The sequence below is a fragment of the Neofelis nebulosa genome, chromosome 9, assembly GCF_028018385.1.
Source record: "Neofelis nebulosa isolate mNeoNeb1 chromosome 9, mNeoNeb1.pri, whole genome shotgun sequence".
Classification (NCBI taxonomy): Eukaryota; Metazoa; Chordata; class Mammalia; order Carnivora; family Felidae; genus Neofelis; species Neofelis nebulosa.
This window is the reverse complement of record NC_080790.1, coordinates 73,811,476-73,836,552: the sequence shown is the minus strand read 5'-3', so window position 1 is coordinate 73,836,552 and position 25,077 is coordinate 73,811,476. Positions and strand designations below refer to the sequence as shown.

At 51.7% G+C, this 25,077-nt stretch overlaps 1 protein-coding gene across 1 annotated transcript in view; it reads right to left on the bottom strand.

Moving 5' to 3' along the window:
* Positions 1–5,277: 5,277 nt before the first annotated feature.
* The window catches only part of KCNK12 (potassium two pore domain channel subfamily K member 12), a 53,843-nt gene continuing 34,043 nt past the window's right edge, over positions 5,278–25,077 (bottom strand). The window contains exon 2 of the mRNA XM_058684184.1: positions 5,278–10,592. Coding sequence (XP_058540167.1) covers positions 9,691–10,592 — 902 coding nt within the window. The 3' untranslated portion in view covers positions 5,278–9,690. The remainder of the gene's footprint in view (positions 10,593–25,077) is intronic.

Here is a 25,077-nt window from a genome sequence, read left to right as displayed (position 1 = left end):
GTTGGGGCATACATTCAGCTTCAGTCCTCTGAAGCCCAAAGTCAGCAAGGTGGCTCCATGATGTTCTCAAATGGCCTTTACTGTGACCTTTATCTGATTCGTAGGATTCCCTTCTCCATCTGCCAGGAGCCAAGGCTTTCCTCTCCTGCTCCATCAGAACCTGGTCTTGGAAGAGGCTCTGCTACTGGTCATTTACACTTAAGTGTGAATATGTCATTGTACTCCCTGTTCCGGAGATGTCTGCATTCCAAGACTGAACTTTCCCATGAAAGTTGCTATTGCTACAAATGACATTCCAGTTCTCCAAGAGCAGGGAAGGAGTTAGCTTAGGTGTAGGGACAATGTTAGCTCACATTTTTTCAGTTGCAGGATAACCTAATTCAGCCCGTAGACGAAGGGGAAAACTATTGGCCCACCCTCATGGGAAGAAAGCTGAGAAGGCTCCCAGATTTGGAGGAAGAACTGTAGGCACCAGTGTTGGGGAGCACAGCTGGGCTGCCTCTACTTCCCTTTGCATAGTGATTTTCCGTTCTCTTCCTGCAGAGAGGGAGGACAATTACCTCCTGACCGCACCTGCAGGCAGGATGCAGTAGACTGGCACTCAGCACCTATCCCACCCTCCTTCTAGAGGGCTGTCCTATACTGCAGAGCCTAGAAAGCTGAAAACTATATTCCCCAGACTCTCTTGCAGCTACCAATCGGATGAGATGTGGATTCTGCATGTTAGATGCGTTTGGACAAGATTTGAAAGGCAGATTGGAGGTAGAGCCTGGGTCTCTGCTGTTTGCTGCTGGCAAGGGGGTCTGTCTGATTTTTCTGGAGTGGCTTCTTCATCATGGTGGCCTTTATGAAAACAGCTGCTTCCCTGATCGTAGGAGAGGTAGCAACCTCTCCTGGGTGTGTCTCTCCTGAGAGCCTTTTTGGCTTTCCCAGTGATGTACAGGCTGTTTGCTAGCCCAGGGTAAATACAAAGTAAAGCCCATTGGAGACTAAAAATAGAATGAATAAGTTTTACAGCCAAGCAGAAAACCTGATTGAGGAAAGGGTCTGGGAGGGCTGTTCAGATGAAGTTTGGGGAGGGGAAATGGAGTAGGTCTTTTTTTAAAAGATTGCAAATTCTCTCTGTGTCCCACAGCAGGAAAGCAAAGTCTCCTAGTGATGCTGACTGGGTCTGTCAGTTGTGTAAGCACGGAGGGTTGGACAGGGCCTGCTGGCTGCTTGTGGTGCCCATCTTAGGATTATGGTGCCCAAGTGTCTCTCCCAAGCACATAAGACCCTGCCTGGGGGCTATGGCAGCAGTGCCCTGCAGCATCACTGAGTCAGTGTCAGTGACCTAGGTGGCCAGGTCAGAGTTTACCACCTATAATAAATGTGTTATGCTTAAACCAGGTGGACTGCTTTCTACTGCATTAACTTTGCCTTGACTAGTGCACCAGGCCTAGCTTGTACTTTAAAAGAAGAAAGGGCCACTCCATCACACCCGATCCTTGTAAAGCCAATGGGGCGCTCCCCTGGCCTGTGGCGTGTGCCCTCCCTTATACCAGTGAGGATGTGGAACCATGGGTGATCCAGCCTAGAGGGAGGATGCCAGGTCCAGTATGTAGCTGGTCTCACTCCTTACCATCCAAAGGCTCTCACCCTTGCCATGCTCCTATAAAGAGGATTGTTCTGGCTCCTGGCCTCCCTTGTAGGTGATGGTGAACATGTGACACTCTTCTGGTCAATGAGATGCGAGCAGAAACTCCCCAGGAAGGCCTGGGCAAGCCACTTACCAGGAAGTCGCCCTTCCTACTGCCTGCTGGTGGTAACATAGACATGAAACTTGGAGGTGTGGCTGCCTCCGGCACCTGAGGTGATCAGCATGAGGACTAAAGCCATCATGCTGAAGATGGTGAGTGGGAGAGAAGGCGAGCTGGCCTTACTGCCTTACTATGGCACCTGCTCCCAGACCTCTGGCAAACATCAAATAAAACCCTATTTCTGTCTCTTTGTTCCTCTCTGTTGGATTTTCTGTTAATTGCAGCCAAACACATTCCTAATTAACACAGGAGGCACCCTATGATTGATAAGTCCGCTAGACCACAGGGAGGTGGGGCAGGTTTTTCAAAAGGACAGGACAGGGATATCAGTCCCAGAAGAAAGGGACAGGAGAGCATCCTGGGCAGACAAAAGGAAAGGCTCCAAAATCTACTTTGATGGGCCTTCTCAACACCCCTAAACCCTCACCTTCAGGCAGCACTCAAACTGTGGGTATGTGCTTACTGAGTGAAACTCAGCAGGATTGTGACCTGATTATGAGCAGAAGGACTTTAAGAACATTCTAGATCTGGAGAAACAGAGACGATGGAGTATAGGTAGAAAAGGTCTATAAACTTGGGTGTTAATTGGCCGCCGAGATTAAAAAAAATTTTTTTTTAATGTTTATTCATTTTTGAGACAATGCAAGAGACCGAGTGCAAGCACTGGAGGGGCAGACAGAGGGAGACACAGAATCTGAAGCGGGCTCCAGGCTCTGAGCTGTCAGCCCAGAGCCTGGCGCGGGGCTCGAACTCATGAACCATGAGATCATGACCTGAGCCAAAGTCAGACGCTCACCTACTCAGGTGCTCCTAATTGACCACTGAGATTTTGATAAATACCACCCCCCATCCCAGGGTGGCCCTGGAGTTCAAGCTCTCTGACCCAGAGCTACCTAGAGCCATCCTTTGTAATAGCCCTTGCTGCAGTGACAGAAATAGTTTTTAGCTGTGCTGTCCAATGTGGTAGCTGTTAGCCACATGTGAGTATTGAACACTTGAAACGTGGTTCCTGCAACTGAAGAGCTGAATTTGTAATTTAATTACAATTTAATTTTAAATTCATTTAAATTTAAATAGCTGTGTGTGGCTAGTGGGCACTGCCTTGAACAGCAAAACTCTAGAGAATGGTCCTATATTTGTCCTGGAGGAAGCAGAGACACATGGAAACGGTGACCTGAAGCTCACAGAGGTTCTCACAGGGTTGGGAATGTGTGTGGAAGCTGCAGCTTTTGGTAGGAAGCTGGCCAGCCTTCAGTGGGCACATTTCCTTCCATCCTGCATCCAGATGGCCAGTCCTGCTTAGCACAGCCCATGGAGAAAGAGCTGGCATAAATTGTCCATGTTGGGTTAGCCACTTGGCAGATGTTTGCTAAGTATGGTTCTTGAAGGAATCCTCATGGACACTTGCATTTCTCCTCCCTCCCCTCCTTTCCTGAGCTGCAGTGACAGAGCCCAAGGGCCAGCCCTCACTTTGCTGATGTGGAAGAGGAGCCTCAGTGAGAGCAAGAGGTCTGCTGGCAGGCAGCCAAAGAGGCAGCAACAGGACAGAAGGGAGCGCTCATTGCCTCCGGTTAAGTGATTCCACTGACCGTTTCCTTCAAAATGGAGTAGGAAGGGGCCAGGGAGTAATTTGCTTTGCCCACACTCCAGTTCTTCCAGCCAAGAGATCACTCCACCCACTTCCCCTCCCTGGTCCCTCACTTGCCACTCCCCCTGCCCGGCTCACTTCTGCCCCTCATCAGCATGCTCACCTTGGACACCCTGCCTCTGAGGGCCTTCTCCACCTGGATGAAGAGCTGGCTGCTTCCCCCTGGGCACTCCCACAGCCCGGACTGCCCCGTGGATGTGTGGCTCCCATCCTGCCATACTGCAGGGCCTGGTCTCCTGGATGGTGAGGGCCGTGCTATCCTTTTCATCCTTGTCTCTCCAGCCCCTAATATGACAAGGCGGGGGACTGGCCCTAAACTAGACAAGTTACTTAACTCTCTGACCCAGGACAAAATGGGGGAAAATACCAAATTCCTAGGGGAGGTAGGGGATAGTGAGATAAATATGCAAGGGCCTGGCTTGATAAATGTAAGCTCCTTTTCTTTTTAGGCGAACTGAAGGGTAACCTACCATAGAAGGGAGAGGGTTGGCAGTCCATTGGGCATGGCTTCCTGGGGGTCTAAAACGTCAGAGGAATCATAGGCCTCCAACTTGGAAGGAAGGCAAGGACTCCTTTGTGCAGCTAAATCACCTGCCTGAGCAGATTATGCAGCTGGGGCATGGGGTCCAGAGAGAAAGGAGGCTTGCTGGGCTCCTCCACTACCACAGTTAGCTAATGGGTCTTAGCTGGAAGCAGGGTGATAGGAAGCTTTCATTCCAGAAACACTGTAGGCCAGTGTTTTTTCAAACTGCTGAGTGTGATTCATCAGGAAATCAATGTAATAGCTTTGACCAGCATTAAAACAGAATAGAAAATAGTACACTGTGTCACACTACAGTCTGTGAAACTTTTGGGGTAGGGGGAGAGAGTGATTTTGTAGATTGAGGGGGACGGGACCCATCCTTGAGGGATCTGTCAACTACTTCTCATCTCTAGGGAAGGCACCCTGAGGGAAAAAGATGACCTCCACGAGGCTGTGGACTTTGCACTAATATGCTGATTAAGGTGGTGCCAAAAAGGCAAGGTTTGCGGAGGCCAGAAACAATCATCTAGATGGAACCTCCTTCCCCAGCTGGCACTGCAGAAGCAGTGGGGACTGCCTGGTCCCTCTCAGGGTGACACCTTGTGTTTATGGTGAGCTTATACTTTTCAGAGTTCTCAACCTCTCATTGAGTTTTTAGAAGACTCCTGAGAGGTGTATGGGGGGGGGGCACAATATCATTATCCCATTTTAGAGACGGGGAGACTGAGGATCTGAGCCAGCACAGTGACTGCCTGAGGCAGAACGAGAATTCAGACTCCTAGCTTCCAAGTGAGTGCACTTTCCACACTGTGACGAGAGTGCTCTGTGTTTAGAGTGTGGGTTCAAGGCCCTAGATGTCCATTAGGAGCACCTGGGGAGCTTCCAAAACTGGAAGCTGCCGTTCAGCCTTCCTGAACAATCTTGGGAGTGAGGGGATGATGGTGGGGGGCAGAGGTGGGGTGGGTCCTGGACATCAGTATCTTCTCAAGTGTCCTTTGGAGAATCTGGCGCACCATGAGGGTTGAAAGCCCCTGCCACAATGAGGCCAATGTCTTCTGTGCCTGTCTTCCTTCCAGGCCTGGCCCTTGGAAACTGGCCCAATTCAGCCCAGTTGCCTGCGAGATCCTTTGGTGCCCCCCACCCTCCAGATGGATGTCACTGTTGTTTTGCTGAGTAACTTCCCCAGGGAGCTGCTGCTAGGGCCTGGATCCAAGAAACTGAGGTCTCCTGGGGCCCCCTGAGAAGAGGTGTGATCAGGGAGGTGGGGAGGCAGGAGACTCTGACAGACAGACCGCAAACAGCTCAAAGAGGTGGCAGGCTGCATTTTATTCATCGTTAATTTAAACACCCTTCAACTCCTGTCTTGGAGTTACTGCTCAGAAAAATAAATGTATTGTTTAAGAAACCCTGCAGGCTCACCCCGCATGCTCTAACCCCCTCCTGAGAGAACACAGTAGCATAGAAAATGATTTGTAAAGCAAGGTGGAGCTTCCCTAGGGAGGGGAGAGAGGAGGAAGAGGCTGAAAGAGAGGGGAAGAGGGTCTTGGGCCAGGTTAGTACAGAAATCTCATCGCTTCTCAGCGCTTAACGAGGTGCCTGAAAGTGCTAGGCCTGCCCCAGGGGCAAGAGTCCAGGCCCCGAGTCCATGCTGAGGAGCCTGCCCTGGGTCGGGAATGGTTCCAGCAGCCCTTCTGCGTCCCCTCTCCCTGCCTAACCCCCACAGAGTGTGCAGCCTTCAGTGGCACCGGCACCGCGATGAGCTCGCTGTACAACAACCCCTGTGACAGAGAAGCCCCAGCGCCTCTTCTGGACTCAGAAAGGCCCTAAGCAGTCTGTCTGGATGTGCTTTCCAGACAGTGTGTGTGTGGAATTGTGCTTTTTGTTAAGAATGTAAGAAATTACAGTAAGACGGAACCACCTGGCCCACAGCTCCTGCAGTCTCCACCTCTGTGGACTTCCATATGCCTCAGCTCCCCAGAAGCTTCTCCTTCGGCTGTGAGGGCTCAGCCACCCTCACCCCCAAAGCACACAGGAAGAGGGCATTTGCTAGGAGGCCACAGGGATGGAGGAGCCCTGCTGTAAATTTAGCAGCTATTTTCCAGGGTTTGGCTTGGGTTTGGACGCTGGCTTCTATGTAAAACACAGATTCAAATTCATGCAAAGTGTACGCGAAACTCCCCCAAGGAGGAGAGGAATTTTCCAGGCCCTAGTAGATCTCCAGGGAGTTAAAAATGGGGAATCTTTCTTCTCAACGTGATCTAGACTGGATTTTTCCTTGGGGGAAGGGGCTAGTGGCTCTTTGTAAGGCTGGTGTGTGAGTGCATGTAGGTGCACATGATGCTGTGATGTGTGAAGCTCCTGGACAAATGCCCAGGACGACTGGCATTTTCCACAAACAGAAGGCATGACACTACCTGAGCCTTCTGACTCCTTCTCCAGGCCCAGAGGCTCTGGCTTCAATCAAAGGACAGAAGAGCCTGACCACCTGGCCTTATTAGCAAGCAAGGACATCAAGGGTGGCTTCTTTATTTGCCTGCTCATCTCTGAGAAGTCCCAGCTGCTCACTAAGACCCTGGCCTCTGTGTGGCCACAGCGGGTGTCAAGGGCTGCTTAGGGCCCCATAGTCCCAGCCTGGGAGGGGTGAGTAGGGGCTTAAGGTGAGGCAGCAACCTGAGGAGCGGGGACAACGGCAGACTGCAGTGAGCTACCAACTTTGGGTCAAATTGGAGAGTCCTGCATGGTGGGATGGGCCACAGTATCTAAGCGAATGGGGAGCCCTTTCTTATGGGGCCTGAGGTTCAGAAGAACCTGCACCAAAGAAAGGGGTCCCTATCAGTGTCACTATCCCTGAAATGATGGTAGGACCCCGGTCCTGGTTCTCAGGGCTCACCCTCAAGCAGGATGCCACATAAGTCTGTAGGTATGGGTCTAGGCTCCATCAATCCCCCTAAATTTGGGAGCCCAGCTTTTCCAGAGAAGCAGCCCCTGGCATTTGGAACACTGAGCCCTCTGGCCTGAAGTGAAGGACAATGACATACTGAATTTGGGTGGGGGACTAGGGGAACACGGGCAAAAATATGAGCATGGCCCTGGATCCTGAGCTACCTTAGTATGCTGGAGGCTGGTGTTTCTCTGGGAGGTTGGTGAGAGGGGAGGCTCTCTTCCCTGCCCCCATAAGCCATGCTTAAGGCTCCTTCAGCAGCTTGCTTAAGCTGCTTACAATGGTCTCCTTCCAAAGGCAGAACATAGGAGAAGTGAAAACAGCTAAGGCTGCAGCATGAGCAATTTAGGATAGACTTTAGGAAGCACTCCTGACAGAGAAGACTGCCAAGGAAGGTCTTGAGTTCTTCTTCTCTGTAGGCAGGTCCTGCTCCTCCTGCAGAGACACGGTTCTGTGCAGTCCTGAGCACTGGTGAGGGGGATGGCTTGGACATGTCTTTGGCCTGTCTAGCTCAAAGAACCTCGATAGCTAGGTCTTAAGCTTCCTGTGCCGTTGCTGGGGCTCACTTCCTCTGGGTTGGCTTCTATTTTGCCTGTTATTAAGTCCTCATGATCTAGATGCCTCTATCATGGGGATCTCTCACCCCCTCTGTATGCTTCAGATCCCCAAGTTATTGCTCGTTGCCTGGGTGACACCTCTAATTGGATGCCTTTTCAGCTTTCCTTCATTTGGAGGGATAAACATGACACTTTACTTCTAGATCCTGTGAGGGGGCCTTGGCCTAGAGCACTTGTGCCTCTGAGTGTGCAGTCACTGCAGTGGGACTAAAGCCACGGCTCAGGTGGGGCAGGGGTGGGGTGCTCACCAGCGGGCCTGAGTGACAGTCATGGCGAATCCTCTCTGGAAGCCTACCCTTCAGGATCTAGCAAGACTGTCCTCTCTCCTGGCTGCTCTGTGTCACTGGTTTACCCTCAGATTAGGAGCTGTGTTTAAGTCCCAATCCTAATCTGAGTTAGAAATTAGCTACCCGAAGCTAGAGAATCATTCAGATCCCAATACATTTTTCCCTTCTTGTCATGAACGGGAAGGAGAAAGGGGAGGCTGACATTCAAGCATGACTCTTAATGCTGTGTGTGTGTGTGTGTGTGTGTGTGTGTGTGTGTGTGTGTGTGCGTGTTCCAGGCACATATGCTTCCTTGGAGGCCAGGGGGTGCAGATTTCACGGCTTTCCATGCCTCTCAGGCAGACAGTGTGAGGTGTCCTGATGCTTTAGGAGTCTTAGAAGTAAGACTTCCTATCAGAAGCTGTATATATTGGTGTGTCACATTGTTTCTGTTGCATGTGTCCTTGGGACCTTCTTTTCAGGTGAGGAAAATGGGCTGAAAGAGCATTATTCATTTACAGTCCAAGACCCCCAGCCTTTCAATGAAGGCAGCATCTGACCTTCCTTCAGTTCAGTGACCTCTATGCAGCAGAGGGCGTCCCTCAGCTTAAGGATCATCCCAAGCAAAACTTTAACTCTAAAACCGCTTCCATCCACCCATTCCATCAACTCCCTACCTCCTGCCTTCCTCCACCTCCAATACAGACTGTGCGTGGAGAAAAATCCACTTGATTGTCAGTGGGGGCCAAACAGGGTTTAGAATGGGATCTGTCCCCCAAACATTATGGGCTCTGGAGCCAGATTCTCTAACATTTGCATGATGGCTGCTTTCTGGTGAGGCAGAGCCTGGTCATGCAGAGCCCTGACTTAGACAGGAGGAGAAAGGGGTTCTGGGGACTGCACTCTGCACCCTCAGGTTCTCTAAAAGGGGAAAAATGAACTGCTCAACGGGAGTTAAGAAACAAAATCCACACCAACAAAGCAAGATCTCGTCTGAGAAGACTCAGACATTCCTGGTTAGTAATGAAAAGCATTCCCAAGGACAGCGCTGGTGAGAGAAAGGAGGGTTGGGGGGTTCTGAGATGTGCCTGGAGCCTCAAAGATCAGCTGGCTGAAGCAAAGCAGGGCTCCTACAGCCCTAGTGCTCCCCTGCTCCCTGCCCTGCCGTCCACTCTGGGTTTTCGGCATTGGAAGTAGCTGCCCTGTGTGCTAAGTGCACTAAACTCCAGGCTGAGAAAGGCCAGCTGAGCCCCTTACCATCCCAATTTCTAAATCTCGGGGAAATGCCACAGTCCGCAAGTTGGTGCTATGTTTCATCTCATTGCATAATACTACACCATTCTCCGTGTGTAGCGGCTGTTCTATTTATATACATCGGTAGGCAACATATGGCTCTCCCCACCCCCACCTGTCAAAACTGTGACTACATCACTTCTGACGACCAGAAGGAAGCTGCTAGGCTGGGCCAGGATTCTAAATGCTGCGGAGGTAATTCAGAGCCAGGAGAAGTTGCACCATATGCTTTGGGGTTGCCGGCTGCTTATGTGCATGGGGACGGGGTTCAGTGCCAGTCCGCAAAACCCAGGGATGGCCCTCTCCTGGCTGCGGTACGCACCTGGTGGGGGTCTGAGGTGCCACTTTCTCTCTCCCTGGAGGAGAATCTGCTGGGGGCCACCGTTCTTCACGAGGGGACCCACGAGGAAAACAGGCTCCCCCAAAACCTGCCCTGGATAACATCAGGCCTGGCCAAATAGTATTTCTTTAAAAAAAAAATTTTTTTTTTGGTTTGATTTTATTGGATAAAGATTAAGAAAGCGCCAGCGTCTGAGAGAAGGAAAGCAAACCACGGCCGGCGGCACGCCAGCCCGCCGAGGGTCCGTGGCGCGGCCGGGCGGTCTACCTGGAGGCGCTGGTCTCGGCCAGCCGGTTGTTCATGATGCCCAGCGCGCCTACGCCGCCCGAGAAGCCGTTCTGGCGCGTGTTGACGCACACGCTGCGCGGGTAGCCGTTGGCCGTCTCGGACAGCTGCTTCTGCAGCAGCGCCAGCGACACCTTGTTGGAGGCCGTGAGGTCGCGCATGGAGATGAGCTCGCCCGACAGGCGGCGGCCCTCGGCGTCGCTGTCGCGGGCCGCGGGGTCGGCGCCGAGCGCGGCCAGGCGGCGGCGCAGCCGGGAGCCCGGGGTGATGGCGTTGCGCCGGGCCAGGGGCGCTCCGGGCGCCGGGCAGCAGCGCGCGCAGCAGCGGCAGCTCAGCTTTCGCAGCATCCAGTTGAGCACCTGCTTGATGAGGATGGAGATGACGTTGAAGAGCGAGTAGATGCAGCACACGCCGAGCAGGATGAAGAGGAAGTTGCCCAGGCGGTAGAGCCCCTGGTTCCGGTAGGCGGCGTGCTGGCTGCTCACCAGGTCCCCGAAGCCGATGGTGCTGAAGGTGACGAAGCAGAAGTAGAGCGAATCCACGTAGTCCCAGCCCTCCACGCTGGTGTACATGGCCGAGGCGCAGCACGACAGCAGCACGGCGAACAGGCCCAGGATCAGCAGCACGTGGTACACCGAGGGCTTCCAGCCCGCCAGGCAGTCGGCCTCCGAGAGCGCCGAGCCGCGGCGGAAGGTGGCGGGCAGCAGGCCGCTGCGGCGCAACTGGCGCTCCCTGCAGGCGCGCATGATGAAGGCCAGCAGAGAGATGATGCGCTCCAGAAAGAGGTTGAAGAACAGGATGGTTCCGGCGCAGCCGAACAGCCCGTAGGCGATGAGGAAGGCCTTCCCGCCTACCGTCGCGGGGGTGGTCATGCCAAAACCTGTGGAGACAGGGCAAGGGTCAGTGAGGTCCTGGCTGGGCAGGTGGTGCCCACTGGGCGGGGGAGCCGGGCGTACATAGGTGTTGACGCGGCTCCTACCGAGTGGCATCACTCGGGGGGAGGGGAAACAGTACTTAGACATTTCTCGCCCTTGGCGGCGTGGTTCCCGATTGGGGCAACGCCTAAACTGATGGCAGAGATGTGGCTCCTCGTCTTGGGGTCTGTGGATCAAGATGGGTGGGCAGGATGGTCACTAGGAAGGACCCATAAAGACTCGTGAAATGAAACCACTGTATGGGTGCAAACCATTGAGATACCTACAAAGCCTACAAAGAGATGTCACCTGCTCTCCCACCCCTCAATTTTTTTTTTTTTTTAATGTAACCAATGGCACACGTGGGCCTCCTTAGGACACAATTCCATAAAGGCTTCATTTGATCTGGGATTACTAGGGACCAGGTACAGTGTGTTCAGTCCAGGTGGCTATGTGTGATGGTCTCTGAAAAGGGGGTTTATGAAACTGACAAAAAGCTTGAGAATGAGTCCACAACATTCAGGGAGTGAGCTGGCTCTACCATTGGGTGTCATTGGGTGTCTTTCTCATCCAAGGACCACCATCACCCTTGCTCAGACTTGTGGCCAAGGGAAAGGTGGTGGCCCATCAGGGTCCTATGCTGCCATGTGTCTGGGGTCACTTTTGTCCTGGGAGGCCTGTTCTGTGCCTGGGCAGCTATTTATTGCTTTTAGTTCATAATTAAGCCTTAACGTGTCCACTTGTTCAAAGCACAGGCTTTAAGGGAGATTCTTTATCATTTGATTTCTGCCGAAGACTTGGCTTCCCACCAGTGTGCTCTGCCCTTGCTCTCCCGGGCAGCTCTCCCCTCCCACCTGCGTGCTCAGCTGGCTGTGGGCTGTGGGCTCTCTGTGGGACCCATAACCCACTCTGGTTTCGGAAGGGGGTTTAATCTCTTTGCACAAATATTCACTGCCGCTCGGAGTCTGAGCTGGAAATAGATCATCTGTCCAAACAGCACCATGGCACCTTTCCCACCTCTGCAGCAAAAGTTCAGGGGCATCCCTGTTAAATTTAGGTGCCATGTCAGAGGGGCTGCCTATGTGCTGCTAGTGGGGTGAAGCCAGCCCTGGGAACTGGGTGCTGAAGACTTCTGTCTCACTTGGTTTACTATTTCCTTAAAAAAGCCAGAGGTAAAAGATTTTTTTCCAGTAATTCCTTAGCCTCTATGCTAATCATTCTTGAGATTCCCTGGAGGAAATCTCAATTGCCTGACCACGATCTTCATCTTATGCTTAATAACTTAATTTAGGAGAAAAGCTATGACAATACCCATGTTGAGGAGGATGGATTATATCCTTAGATTCAGATTTGGGCCACAAGAGAGTGAAAAAAACAACAACAACATATTAGCAGTGTAAGCAATTTAACGGATTTTTCCACACTTCAAAGCCAAATCCAAGTTCTTGAATTCGTAAAGAAATCAGCTTTGAATCTATATGGTTATATGTGGAGTGAGAGTATTTGTATTTGTGTGTGTGCGTGTGTGTGTGCACGCTTGTTTGCATGTGCACATTTATATAAAGTCCTGGATCGATAACCCAATTGTCCACAACTAAGTCAGTCTGTTCCTACAAGGAAATACTCTACAGCAATGAGAAAGCATGAACCACAGCTACTTGCAATAATATGAATGAATCTCACAAAATTGTTAAAGAAGCTGAACACAGAATGCATTCTGTATTATTCCATTTATAAAAAATTCAAATTCAAAACCAGGCAAAACCAAACTATAGTAATTTTTTTAGGGATGCATTCTTGGTTGGTAAAATTATAAGGAAAATCAAGGAAGTGATTTCAATAAAAGTCAGAATTGGGGTTTCCTCTGGGGATGGCAGGGGGTAATAAACGGGAGGGGACACAGGGCCTCTGGGGTGCCAGAAATGTTAATCTGGGTAGTGGTTACATGGGTGTTGTATAATTGTCTAACCATGTGCCTTGTGACTTTTTTTGGTACTCTTATGATAAGAAAAACTTTTTAAAAAACTGCTATGGGGCACCTGGGTGTCTCTGTCAGTTGAGTGTCCGACTTTGGCTCAGGTCATGATCTCACAGCTTGCGAGTTCGAGCCCCACATCGGGCTCTGTGCTGACAGCTCAGAGCCTGGAGCCTGCTTCAGATTCTGTGTCTCCATCTCCCTCTGCCCCTCTCCCGCTCGTGCTCTGTCTCTGGCTCTCCCTCTCTCAAAAATAAACATAAAAAAAAAAATTTTAAACCTGCTAGATTGTTAACTGTAAGGGACCTTAATTTTGATCTCTCGCTGTGTAAGTGAGGGAGCAGGGGCAAAAGTGACATGATCTATAGCTTGTTGGGAACACATACCTTACACACGTCCTGGCTTCTAGCCTGGTCTTAGACCATTCTACCCGACACTGTTTCTACACATTGAGGAAAAACAGCACCTCTAATAGGGGATCACTTTGCTAGATTCCTGAAGAAATGGAAAGTCCTGAGCCTGGAAAATTAATTTGCCTAAGAGAATACTGAATGGGATTTTCCTAATCTTTAGGATTTTTAGCTGAAGTCTCAAAGCTAAGAGTGACACGTGGCACATTATCCCCTATTGGAAAGAGAAGTTCTAGATGCATTTATGCAGAATTACTAGATCAAAATGGGTCTGGTGACTAGCACCCCCCAGCCCTGGGCTACATGGAAAGGCTGGAAGTTATTCAGGGATAACGGGAGATGGTCATGAAGTAGCAGAGTGGTTGTCATAGTAGGAGGTGCTGTGGCATCCTCCACCTACCCCCAGGCCAAGTGATGGTGGTGCGGTCAAGAACACCTCGCCTGCAGCTAGAGGGGAGCTGGCAGTTCGCTTCCCAGAGGCTAGCTGACCTGCAGAACTAGGCAGGCCCATCCAGGACCCCTGGATGGAGTATAGTGAGAGTTCTGGGAGAGTCAGAGGTATCTCCTAGAGTCTGAAGCTGTGCTGGAGAGTTCTCTGGGTGAGAGGCTGACTGGAGCGGGCCACACAGACAGAGGTGGGAAGAGGGGAGCAGTCTGCACTTCAGATGCTTGTTGCATCAAGGCTGTGTGAGAGTGACACACAGGTCACTGAGAGTGACAGGGTCAAGTGTATGTGCAGAAGGCAGCCAGGTCTGAAGACATTCTGCCCAAGAGGGTTGCTGCTGGGTGGAGGGGCCTCTAGCAATAAGAGGCTAGGGGATGGGGTGCTGGGACAGCATTTGAGGCACTCCCAGGAGGTAGGATGGAGAGGGTGCCCCCACTGAGGGAATGGTGCAGAACAGTGGGCCCTGTGGGTGGTCTCCAAAGACCCATAGATAGGCCCCATGAAAGGGTATGTCTGTTCTAACAGTGGGCAATAGGTAAGAAAGGATTATAGTGGCACCAATGATGTCAGACCGAGCCAACAGACTGCCCTCCCCCCACAGGCCCCTGAGCTGAGGGCCAGACATGGAGCTGGAGGGAGAAGCTGATCTTTGATTAGAAGTGAACTTGAAGACTGGATTTATATTGGATTTAGATGGGACTGGATACCTGAGAATGAGTTTCAATTTTAAGACTAATGGTACTTAAAAAAAAAAAAAAAAAAAAAAAAAAGGCTGATTGGAAAACTCTAGCATCTGCCCAAGACCTGAAGGGATCCGAAGGGAAGTTCCTTAAGACAGCAGATGAAGACAAGGTCACTTCTGTGTCAGGCCATTGGATAAACTGGTTCCACCTGGATTCACTTGCTGTAGCAAAGCCCCCGGCTCGAGCCCACAGTCCTTTCTCGCCTCACTCCATCTTGGCCACAGCTGTGGGGGAGGGACACCCCACTCACCAAGGGGTTAGGTAGTTGTCAAGGCCTCACAGCACAGAGCAGGGAAGCTGGGCCTGAAACCCAGGTCTGTTGCTGTCTAACATTCATGTTCTTTCCACCACCCCCAGACTGCCTTCTGAGAGCACTGCAGGGCCTCCTTTCCAACTGTAACGGCTCATTTCAGTCCTCCAAGGCTGGCAGCCAAGAGAGCACTTTCCCCCGGGGAGGCTGGCTGACCCTGAGTCATGACTCGTGTCCCTAAGAGTCCTCTGTCCCCTGTGGCTCTCTTTCCCTGGACCATTGCTGGGGAGAGGGGCCACGGCTCCTCCTTTAACGTTCCCACTGAGGTGGATGCATCACCCCTCCTGTGGCACAGCTAAGACAAGCAAGGCTTTAGAACCAGATGCCCCAGGGCTTGGTTAGGGACAGCAGGAGGCATGCCATACAGGGGGGCCTGTACTTTTGGCTAACAGTCTGGCTGGTGGCTCATCTGTCCCTTGGGGTCCTCACAGGACTACCCGTAGCTGACCTACCCCCCTGAGTCAAAGGCCAGGCCACCAGGAGCAGCCTCAGATTCCTCCAAACTCCCCCATGTCTGGATTCCTGGCCCCCTTCCAGAGTCTGGGTTCCCTGTTGAGGATTTGTCTCTTCCCTTCATGACTGAGAATGTGGCTGAGAATGTGACATGTTTCCCATTGACCATTCTCCCTCCCCAGAGGGTTATGGCCTTATCCTAGGGCCCCCATAAGGCCACAGCTAGATACGCTGCAGGAAGACGGACATCCACCTGTTCACTCCTTCAGAAACACAGCTTGGTCGACTTCGTGCTAGGCTCGGGGTATGTTGGAAAACCGGACAGATGCGGTCCCTGCCCTCAGAGTATCTGGGCTGCCTTCTTAGAGGTTTAGTACTCATCTACTCCTCTGCTCTGCAGGCTCACCCCTGGGCCAGGGCACAGCTTTTCTCCGATGCCCCCACAGAGTCTGAGCCAGAACTTGTTCTGGGGTCTCGTCATGGCCATGACCACAGGCCCAAAATGGTGCCAAATGCTTGACTGGCTGTGGCACCGTCGGCCCAGAAGGAAGGGGACAGGCAGGTCAGGAGTTTCTCTGCCAGCACAGGAGCACCCAATGCAAGTGTCCCTCCCACCAGCCCTATTCCTGAGGTCTGGCTCTGTGCCCACGACACCTCCTTTTGCTTTCCTACACACAACACTGTCCGTCTGCTCTGCCCAGGAGATAGGTGGCAGTTTACCGTCCTTCCCCATTGACACCGATAGGCTCAGAGCTCTGGGGGCACGGAGGCCTTGGGGTCAGGGCTGTGGGGTATGTGCCTGGTGCTGCTTCCCAGAGTGGAGTAGCAGTCCCTCAAGCTCTGGCAATCTGTGGGGAGCCAGGCTGGCTCCGGAGAGGGGCCTTAAAGCCTCAGTCAGAAAAAGGCAACCCCAGGCACCCTGAGAGTCCCCTCCTTCCCCCAATCACACCCTGCAGAGGCGTAATCTGTCCCCAGGTTCACACCAAGCCTGCTGTTTTGTTTATGCCATAATTGATCTGCCATCCCAGTTTGCAAAGAGCAGACACTTGGGGGCTTTATTATGCCACTTTGACAAAAACTGTGAAGCTCGTTCCCACAGCCTGTCTGGTGCCGCCTTTGCAATTGGGGCTCTGGTGACGGGGCCTCTGGAGTTCAGCTCAAAGAGGCTGGAATCGAGATGGAGAGGCCCGTACTGATCTGTATCGGGTACCCCTGGCTGGCAGTGTCCGTGCTGGACACTGGACACTTGTCCTCTCATCCGATCCCCCAACCACCCTGGGAGGGAGGCATCATCAGCTTTAATAAGGACATGAGCGGGGCGCCTGGGTGGCGCAGTCGGTTAAGCGTCCGACTTCAGCCAGGTCACGATCTCACGGTCCGTGAGTTCGAGCCCCGCGTCGGGCTCTGGGCTGATGGCTCGGAGCCTGGAGCCTGTTTCCGATTCTGTGTCTCCCTCTCTCTCTGCCCCTCCCCCGTTCATGCTCTGTCTCTCTCTGTCCCAAAAAATAAAATAAACGTTGAAAAAAAAAATTAAAAAAAAAAAATAAGGACATGAGCTAAGGGAGGTGAAGGTACCGGCTGAGTTTCCGTTTGTAAGTGGCTGAGCTGACTCTGAAGCCCTTTCCATTGTGGCAGAAGGCTGGGGAGTCTTCGCTCTTTACCTGGGGTACGTTTTCTGCTGGCTCTACAGTGTCAACTTAGAGAAGGGGAGATATAATATATAGTCCAATCCAGTATACTTTTGAGAGTAAAAGGGGCACTGATCATCATTACACCAGGAAAGCCATAAATCAGGGCTGATCCAAGCAACTGAGATGTATGATTAAAATGATTAAAGGGCAGATTCCAAAGCAGAGGCTGGTTAGCTCAGTTAGAATGTGGTACTAACAAAATGCAGATTCCCACTCCAGAAGTTTATTTAGTACGTCCTGAAAAGGGCCCAGGAATCTACATTTTAGCAAATGTTTTCAGATGATTCTGATGCAGGCAGGCTAAAGCCCTTTCTTTAGAAAAAATGTGATAAGGTAGCCCTGTATGTCCTACTGGTTGGAATCTGCCCAATTTCAAATATTTTGATTTAAATTCCTTTAAAAAATTGGCTTACTGAGGTATAATTAATACATAAAATTGTCAGATATTTAAAGGGTATATTGTGGTGCTCTGTTGATTTAAATGTCAAGCAGCCTAAAACACTTGTGGATATTGTGGCTGTCTCCTTAACAACACCTCCCACCTCCAACTCCTATAGGAGGCAGCCAGGCCACTGGAAGAACTGACTGAGCATCAGGGGTGGGCTCTGTTAGTCTAGGCCAATCGAGATTACCAGTCCCTTACCATGACTGGCTCAAGGATGGATAAGCCTAAACCAATCAGTGCAGGACACTTTTATGGCTACAGAGATTGGTGTAGGAGTGGACACGTGACTTCATTCAAGTGAATCAGCTCAAAGAAGAGTTTCTCTGATAGTTCCCGGGTTAAAAGATTTCTCGCTCTAGAGCTGCCCTGGCCCCAGGAGTAGTTGGCAGCCATCTGTGGCCATGAGGTGGGGCCAGCCTTAGATGAAGCTGACACTGCAGGAGGCTGAGTGGAGGCAGCCGGAAAGAAATGGGGCCTTCCTGGCCCCAGTGAGCTGTCAAATCAAACTGGCCATGCTGCCCCACCTACCTCCAGCCTTCCCATTGCTGGAGCCCATAAACCCTTTTGCCTGCTTACACCTTCCATTACATGCCACCAAACATACTCCAACTGGTGTGATGGTTTGAGGGCCTGGGTGAGCAGCTCAGTGTCCAGGAAATAGAACCAGAGTTGAACTGGAAGTTATGACCTCCGTTGTGGCCTCTATCGGCCAAGCGTGAAGCAAATTGCTACCACTAACTTCTCTAAGCCTCAATTTCATCTGTACAACGTAAACCCCCCTCCCCCCAATGTGAACTCTCTTTGTAAACTGTAATACACTATGCCAAAGTATGCTCCTCAAGGTGAGCCTGGGTGGCTCCGTCGGTTAAGCCTCCGACTTCGGCTCAGGTCGTGATCTCACAGTTGGTGAGTTTGAGCCCCGCATCGGGCTCTGTGCTGACAGTGTGGAGCCTGCTGGGATCCTCTGTCTCCCTCTCTCTCTGCCCCTCCCCTGCTCATGCTCTGTCTCTCTCAAAAATAAGTAAACGTTAAAAAAAAAATGCTCCTTAAGATGATAAAACATGCTTAATGGTGGTGGGGAGAGGAGAATTCCTAAAATTAAAAAAAAAAAAAAAAAGGTGGATGTAAGGGCAACATGTTTATTTATGGTAGGACTTTTCAGAGCACTTATGTTAATGTGACTTATGAATCCGAGTAGGCTGTGCTGGCACTCTCCAGTGTTCCCCACACTAACTGGACCATAGACTGTATTTAATCACCTCAGGTGACTTGAGTGTTTCAAAGAATAATCTTTGGGAAATGCTGCACTCCACCCTCAGGAAGAATTGAGGATAAGACATTTTTAAAAGCGCTTGAGGAGTACCCACATTTTCAACAGTCACCGTGACAATGCGGTGCCTGGAATAGCCCCTGGGATGCAGAACGTGCTGGAGCTCAGCTTGTCGAGTGAATAAATAGACTCTCCCTCTGCTGGTTTGGAGCAGGGATTCTCAAACTAGTTTGCCTAGGACCCGCCTGGGGATCTTGTTGAATTCTGGGGCGGGGTTCCTGATTCTGCATTTGTAACCTGGCATCCAGTGATGCCGCTGCAGCTGGTCAGTGAATCCTGAGTAGCGAGCACGGATGACTCACAGCATCAATTACCTTTTGGGGCCTGTCTCCACAATGAGACAGGGAATCCCTGGCAGGTGGGACCACATCGTAATTGGCTATTTGGAACTAGGTTGCTCAGGTTTGAATCTAGTTCCACCAATTAACCTCTCTGAGCCTCAATTTCCTCATCTGTAAAATGGAGATAATATAACTGCCTCAATAATTTTTTGTTTTGAGTTAAGTATATGCAGAATATTTAGTGCCTAGCACATTAATAAGTCCTAAATAAAGATTTATTATTATGAATCTTTCTGTGCTCTACAGTGGACAAAGGAACCTCATGTAAAGTAGGCACTGATAGTTATTTGTTGACTGAATGACTGAAAGTAAAAATTTCAAGAATCTCTCAAGGGTGAGAGTTAAATACCAGAGACAGTAGGAAAGCTGAGATGTGGGGTCAGTGGGCAGGGATGGGCAAGGAGACTCATTAGCATTGCCAGATAAAATACAGAACTTCCGGGGCTCCTGGGTGGCTCAGTCAGTTAAATGTCCAATTCTTTTTTTTTTTTTTTTTAATTTTTTTTAATGTTTTTTTATTTATTTTTTTGAGACAGAGAGAGGCAGAGCATGAATGGGGGAGGGTCAGAGAGAGAGGGAGACACAGAATCGGAAGCAGGCTCCAGGCTCTGAGCCCTCAGCCCAGAGCTTGACGCGGGGCTCGAACTCACGAACTGTGAGATCGTGACCTGAGCGAAGTCGAACGCTCAACCGACTGAGCCACCCAGGCGCCCCAAGTGTCCAATTCTTGATTTCAGTTCAGGTCATGATCTCATGGTTCAGGAGTTCAAGCGCAGCACCAGGCTCTGCACTGACAGCATGGAGCCTGCTTGAGATTGTCTCCTTCTCTCTCTGACCCTCCGCAGTGTGTTTGTGTGTGTGTGCTTGCTCTCTCCCTCTCATAATTAAATATTTTAAAAAGCCAGAACTCCCAGTTAAATATGAATGTCAGATAAATAACGAATCATTTTTTGGTGTAAGTATGTCCCAAACATTGCATGGGGCACATTTACACTAAAAAAGATTCATTATTTATCTGAAATTCAAATATAACTAGGTGTCCTGTATTTTTATGTGCTCAATCTGATGACCCTAACCAGGGCTCCGCTTGTCTGCTTGGCACAATCCCCTGGGAAGCCATCTCATTTGATCCTTCCTGTCTGGCTGGTAGAAGGATGAACAGCCTCCCTTTAAAAAAATTTTTTTTAACATTTATTTATTTTTGAGAGACAGAGCACAAGCAGGGGAGGGGCAGAGAGAGAGGGAGACATAGAATCCAAAGCAGGCTCCGGGCTACGAGCTGTCAGCACAGAGCCTGATGTGGGGCTCGAACTCACAAACCATGAGATCATGACCTGAGCCGAAGTTGGATGCTTAACTGACTGAGCCACCCAGATGCCTCTGAACAGCCTCACTTTAATATCAAGGAGGCTGGGTCTTGCCCAAGGCTATGTTAGCAGCCAGGCCTTCCCGTGTCCCCCCCCCCCCCCCCCCAGGTAAGCAGGGAGCAGTGGGAGACTCGGGGTGGGCTGGGGGGTGGAAGGTGGAATGCCATTGGGCTGCTCTGTGGCTAGTGCCAAGACACTGACTCTCAGGAAGAAGGAGGGAGCTTCTTCTTGGAGGAAGGTTGGACACTTGAGAAGGCATCAGGCCAGAAAGATTTCCCTGGGACATGAGCCTCAGCCCTGGACCCTCGGGCTGTGGCGGGGGGGGGCTTGGGGGACAACTAACCAGCTTGGGTAAGCCCCGAATATTTTGGGAGAGCTGGGGCTGAAAGAATGGTGGGGGAAAGTCACTAAAGCATTCAGTGAGGAATAAAAACGTGGAGGGGGATAATAATAGCTGACATGTATTGAGCCCTCACTATTTCCAGGCACTGTGCCAAGACTTCATGTATATCCATGCATTTCATCCTCACGACTCCATGAGGCACTGGCTTTCATTTACTCTAAGTCACAGCTTTTTTTCCCTTGAATTTTAACATTCTTGAAATCAGGATGCTTCCTACAGTCAATGACCTGGCATGGTTTATTTGGCAACATTTTAAATTCTTAATGGTACACAATAATGGTGCATTTCTAATCGATGGTGCATTTATAATCTTAGATGTAATGAACCACAGTGGGAATTATTATCATCTCCATTTGTGAAATTAGTAAATGCGGTCACACTTAGTAGATAAAGACACCGAGGTTAAATAACTTGCCCAGATCACAGAACAAGCTGCAGAGCCAGGAGGTGAATGTGGAGGAAAGAGCTTGCGATGTGATAAAGGAGAGAGTCAAACGCAGGGGAGTTTGGAAGAAAGGGAGGTCGGTTGCTTGTGGCTCGAACAGTGGTTCTTCACTCTGGCTATGCAAGAGAATCACTGGGGAAACTTAAAACTGTCCCCAGTACCCAGGTGCGCCCGGACCAGCATAGGTCAGTACTGGGGCTGAGGTCCTCCCCGTGGAGGGTCTGGGAAAGACTTATGGAGGAAGGTGTATTTGTGTTCAGTCCAGAAGGGTGTGTTTTGGGGAGGGAGTGGAGTTTGGAGAGGGAGGAAGCTGAGGCCTGGGTCCGAGAAAAGCATGTCTACTGGGAAGGTGCCGGGCACCGGGCCGGGTGTGCGAGGGGCTCAGCCTGGCCCACAGTATCCAGTAACGCTCGCCTATGGAACAGGTGACCATGTGGAAGGAAGGGGATGATGTGGGAGAACTTCCCATCCACCTTGTTCTCAGACTGAACTATGGGAACACTGTGGGAATGAGGCCTCTAGAAACACCTCCAGGGGCACCTCCAGAAGCTTCTCCAGCATCTGAGCCTGACATCCGGCAACATGCCCTGCCTTTGTACAAACTTACAAGCTCTGGAAACTTCACGCTACAGAAGACAAAACTGGCATGTCTCCATTCCTGCAGGCTTGGGAAGGGCCAACGTCACCTTTCTTGGAGAGCCGACAGCGGAGACTGAGAGCAGAGGCTGTGGCGTCAGGCGCATGCCTCACTTGTGAATGCGGCAACATGGACAGGTTACTTCTCCCTCTAAAAATGGCCTGCTGACTGCCTACCTCGGAAGGTTACTGTGAGGAGTCCGTGAAGAGGTGGTTCCCGCACGCCTCCCGCAGCACCTGGGACATGCTGAGTGTTCACAAAGCAGCGAGCTTAATTGGCAAACAGCACAGGAGAGGCACGGCCCTTCCATCACAGCTCAGGTGCATCGGGTGAAACGTGGAAGCCAGGGGTGAGCCGTGACCAGAAGTTTCAGCGGCAAGAAAGAGCTCCCCATCTACACACCTAAGACCGACTCTACCACTGCCTGCTTTTACCTCCCTGGGCTTCAGTTTGCTGGGCAGTTTCAGGTGAGTGACAGCACCCTCTGGACTCGCTTCAGGCTCTGGCCTTGTGCGGGGTGGGAGGCCCAGCTAGAGGGAGGCACGGCCTTCTCCAATCCCCCAAATTCACATGGCAGGATCCTAGAAAACGGGACCGTTATGGAAAAGCCAAGACCGTGGGCTGCTGTATTTGTTGGCACTTGTGGATTTCTCTCAATTGCAAACCAGATGGACAGTTTCTCGAGGACAGCAGCTCCTGGTCCCCTTCTTTCCACAGCTGAGCGTGGGGCTGAGCTCGTACCAGACGCCCCATGACTCAGGACAAAGAGGCACTGCCAGCAAAGCACCTGGAGAATGTGGGCCCCTCCTCATTCTCCTGTTTGCTTTTGGGTTGTTCTGTGGGGGCCTCTGGGATGATTCTTGATGAGAACAGGAGAGCAGTTGGGGGTGGCTTAGACGGCAGGGGGCTGGGGGCTGGGAAAAGAAGGCTGAGCGCTGCAGGCCAGTGATGTTTAACATTAGAAAAGTTTTGGTAAACTGTGAGCAATGGGCAAGTGACCCCGAGAACCAGTTTTGAACCTTGGCATGGGCGTTCCCAGCCAGCCGGGTTGACTTGAACCTCCTCCCACTCTGTGCTGCTTCTGTGGGATTAAGGTTTTTCTCTCCTCACCAGAAATCATTCAGCAAAATGAGTTATTAAAAGCCGGTTAACTACTCCTGCCTCCGGGTAGCTCCTGCTTAACAACCTCTCCCCGGGAGCATCTGTCAAACCCAGGCCCTGCGGAGCGGGAAGATGAGTCATTTACATGGAGCCCATCCTGCGTCCTGCCCCCCAGATCTGTCCCTGCCTCTCTCATGACTAATCCTTTTGGGGGATGAGATCACTGCCCCTCCTGCCCCCCACCCTCCCCAAAGAGCAGAGCCCTAGCCTCAGCCCAGGGTTGTGGGAGAAGGCTGGATCCAAGGCCAGGGGAAGTGAGGAGCAGTCTCTGATGGGACAGAGGCCTGGCCAACAGGAGCCTGGAGAGGGCACAGCGAGATGGGGGAAGCCAGAGGCCGCCCTGGCCTTGCTCCTGGACCTCAGGGGAGGTGGGGGGGGGGGGGGGGAGGAGGGGGGAAGTGGGGGTTCCCCCCGCACGGGGCTGTGGTGAGGAGCTTGAGAGCTCACCTTTCAGGCAGACATGGTTGTGGGGAGAAAGCAGGTGTGTCAGCCCTGCTTGGAAGTGTCACTACAACATCACCTGAATCTCCTGTCACCTCAAATCCTGTATCATAGAGGAGCAGAGGTTTTAAAGCCCATGGTGGTTCCTGTAAGGCAGAATCGTGCTCTCCCACCGACAGTTCCCCCGCCTCTCGGCCAATTCCGTTTTCGTGCGCCTGGAGAAGCTCAGCTTCCCATCCTTCACCCCTGCCCATGGAGCTGCAAGGCACATTTGAAGGAGGAGAGATGCAGGGAAGGGGGCCAAGTGCCTGGGAAGCTGGATTCCGAGGCTCTTTGTGCACAGGGGTGCTCTTCAAGGCCCTGATCTGTGTGAGGGGCTGTCCCAGCACGTGGCTCCCCCCACCCCCCCTCCTCCCCCCGCACCTCTCCTCACAGAAGGAGGGCTGTGGGCTGCTCCAGAGAGTGCTAGAGACAGACAAGCCCAGTGTTGAGAGCCGGACCTGGGGAAACGCTCTTGGGGTCCCCACAGACCCCTGTGTCTGCCCCGGTGCCTGCTGACATGCCCCCTACCCTGTGGGCTGGCAAACAAGCTAGAGGGGCTGTCACGGTGCCTCGCTTGGCACAGGGGCCTCTATTAGGGCCTGGCTGTGTCAGGAGGGATTGGACCTGTGGCCCCAGGACTGAGGCCAAGGGATCAGGGGTGCCGTCTCCTCCAAATGGGGCAGGGCAGCTCCTACTGCACATTGTGCTCTCAGCCGCCTATGGGGAAGGGTGGGTGACCACCGGCTCACGGGAGGTGAGGGATGGAGGGACTGGTATGGAGCCCTAGCCCATGCCTGGCACTCTGCTGGTGCTTTCCAAGTTGTACCCCCAGAGAAATTCCTGGAGCAAGTGCTTCTGGTCCTTATTCAGGTGAGGAAACCAGGCCCAGAGAAGTCAAGTAATGAATGAAAGAACACCAGCACACAGGTCCCAAACCCCACACCCATGGTTCTTTCCATTCGCCCTCTTGAAGCCCGACTCCCCTTTGGTTCAGAGAATGCACTGATTTTGCTCTAAAACATGCAAACGATCATACTGTGATGGGGAACTGTGACCAAAACCCCTGCCACAGGTCTGCGCCATGAGTGTGTGTCAGATGCTAAGTGACAGGAGATGGAGGCTGGGGCTCGGCACCGTGAAGGACCTTGTCCAGGATCACAGAAAATGGCCTAACTGGGATTCCAACTCAGGTCTGCCTGACTCTAAATCCTACATTTCTCCTCACCTTGCTTTTGGCACCCCATTCATAGAGAGGCCCTGATGACTTGGGACCCTCCTTCTGCACACTGTCCTAGATGGACTATCCTGCTCAAGCCACACTGAGCTCCCAGTTGACAGAAGGATCTGGAATGTCTTAGTCTGGCACTCAGGCCCTGACCCACTTTTCTAGCATCATCTCCCCTCTTTGAACCTTCTTCCTCAGGCCCTCGGGTACCCTCACTGCCTTATGCATACACACACACACACACACTCATTCACCAGGAATTTACTGAAAGCCTGCTCTGTGTCGCGCATTGGTGGATACGAGGCAAGCAAGATGGTCAAAGCTGCAGCCTGAACAGAACCTAGTGTCTAGGAGATGTGCCACGAACACTCCCCCACCCCGCCCCCGTGCCATGCCTCTGCACCTGTCCTTCCCCACCTTGCAAGGTCTGTAATGGCTTATTTCCTTTTCTTTACACTTATCTGAAGTCCATTCATCACCTGGCAGCACCTTTAGCTCATTGGGTATTTAGTTCTGTGCTGCTGTGGTGGCCCCTGTACTACTGACATGTCCCAGAGTATTCTTTACCTCTTTGTGCTTTTCTGGGT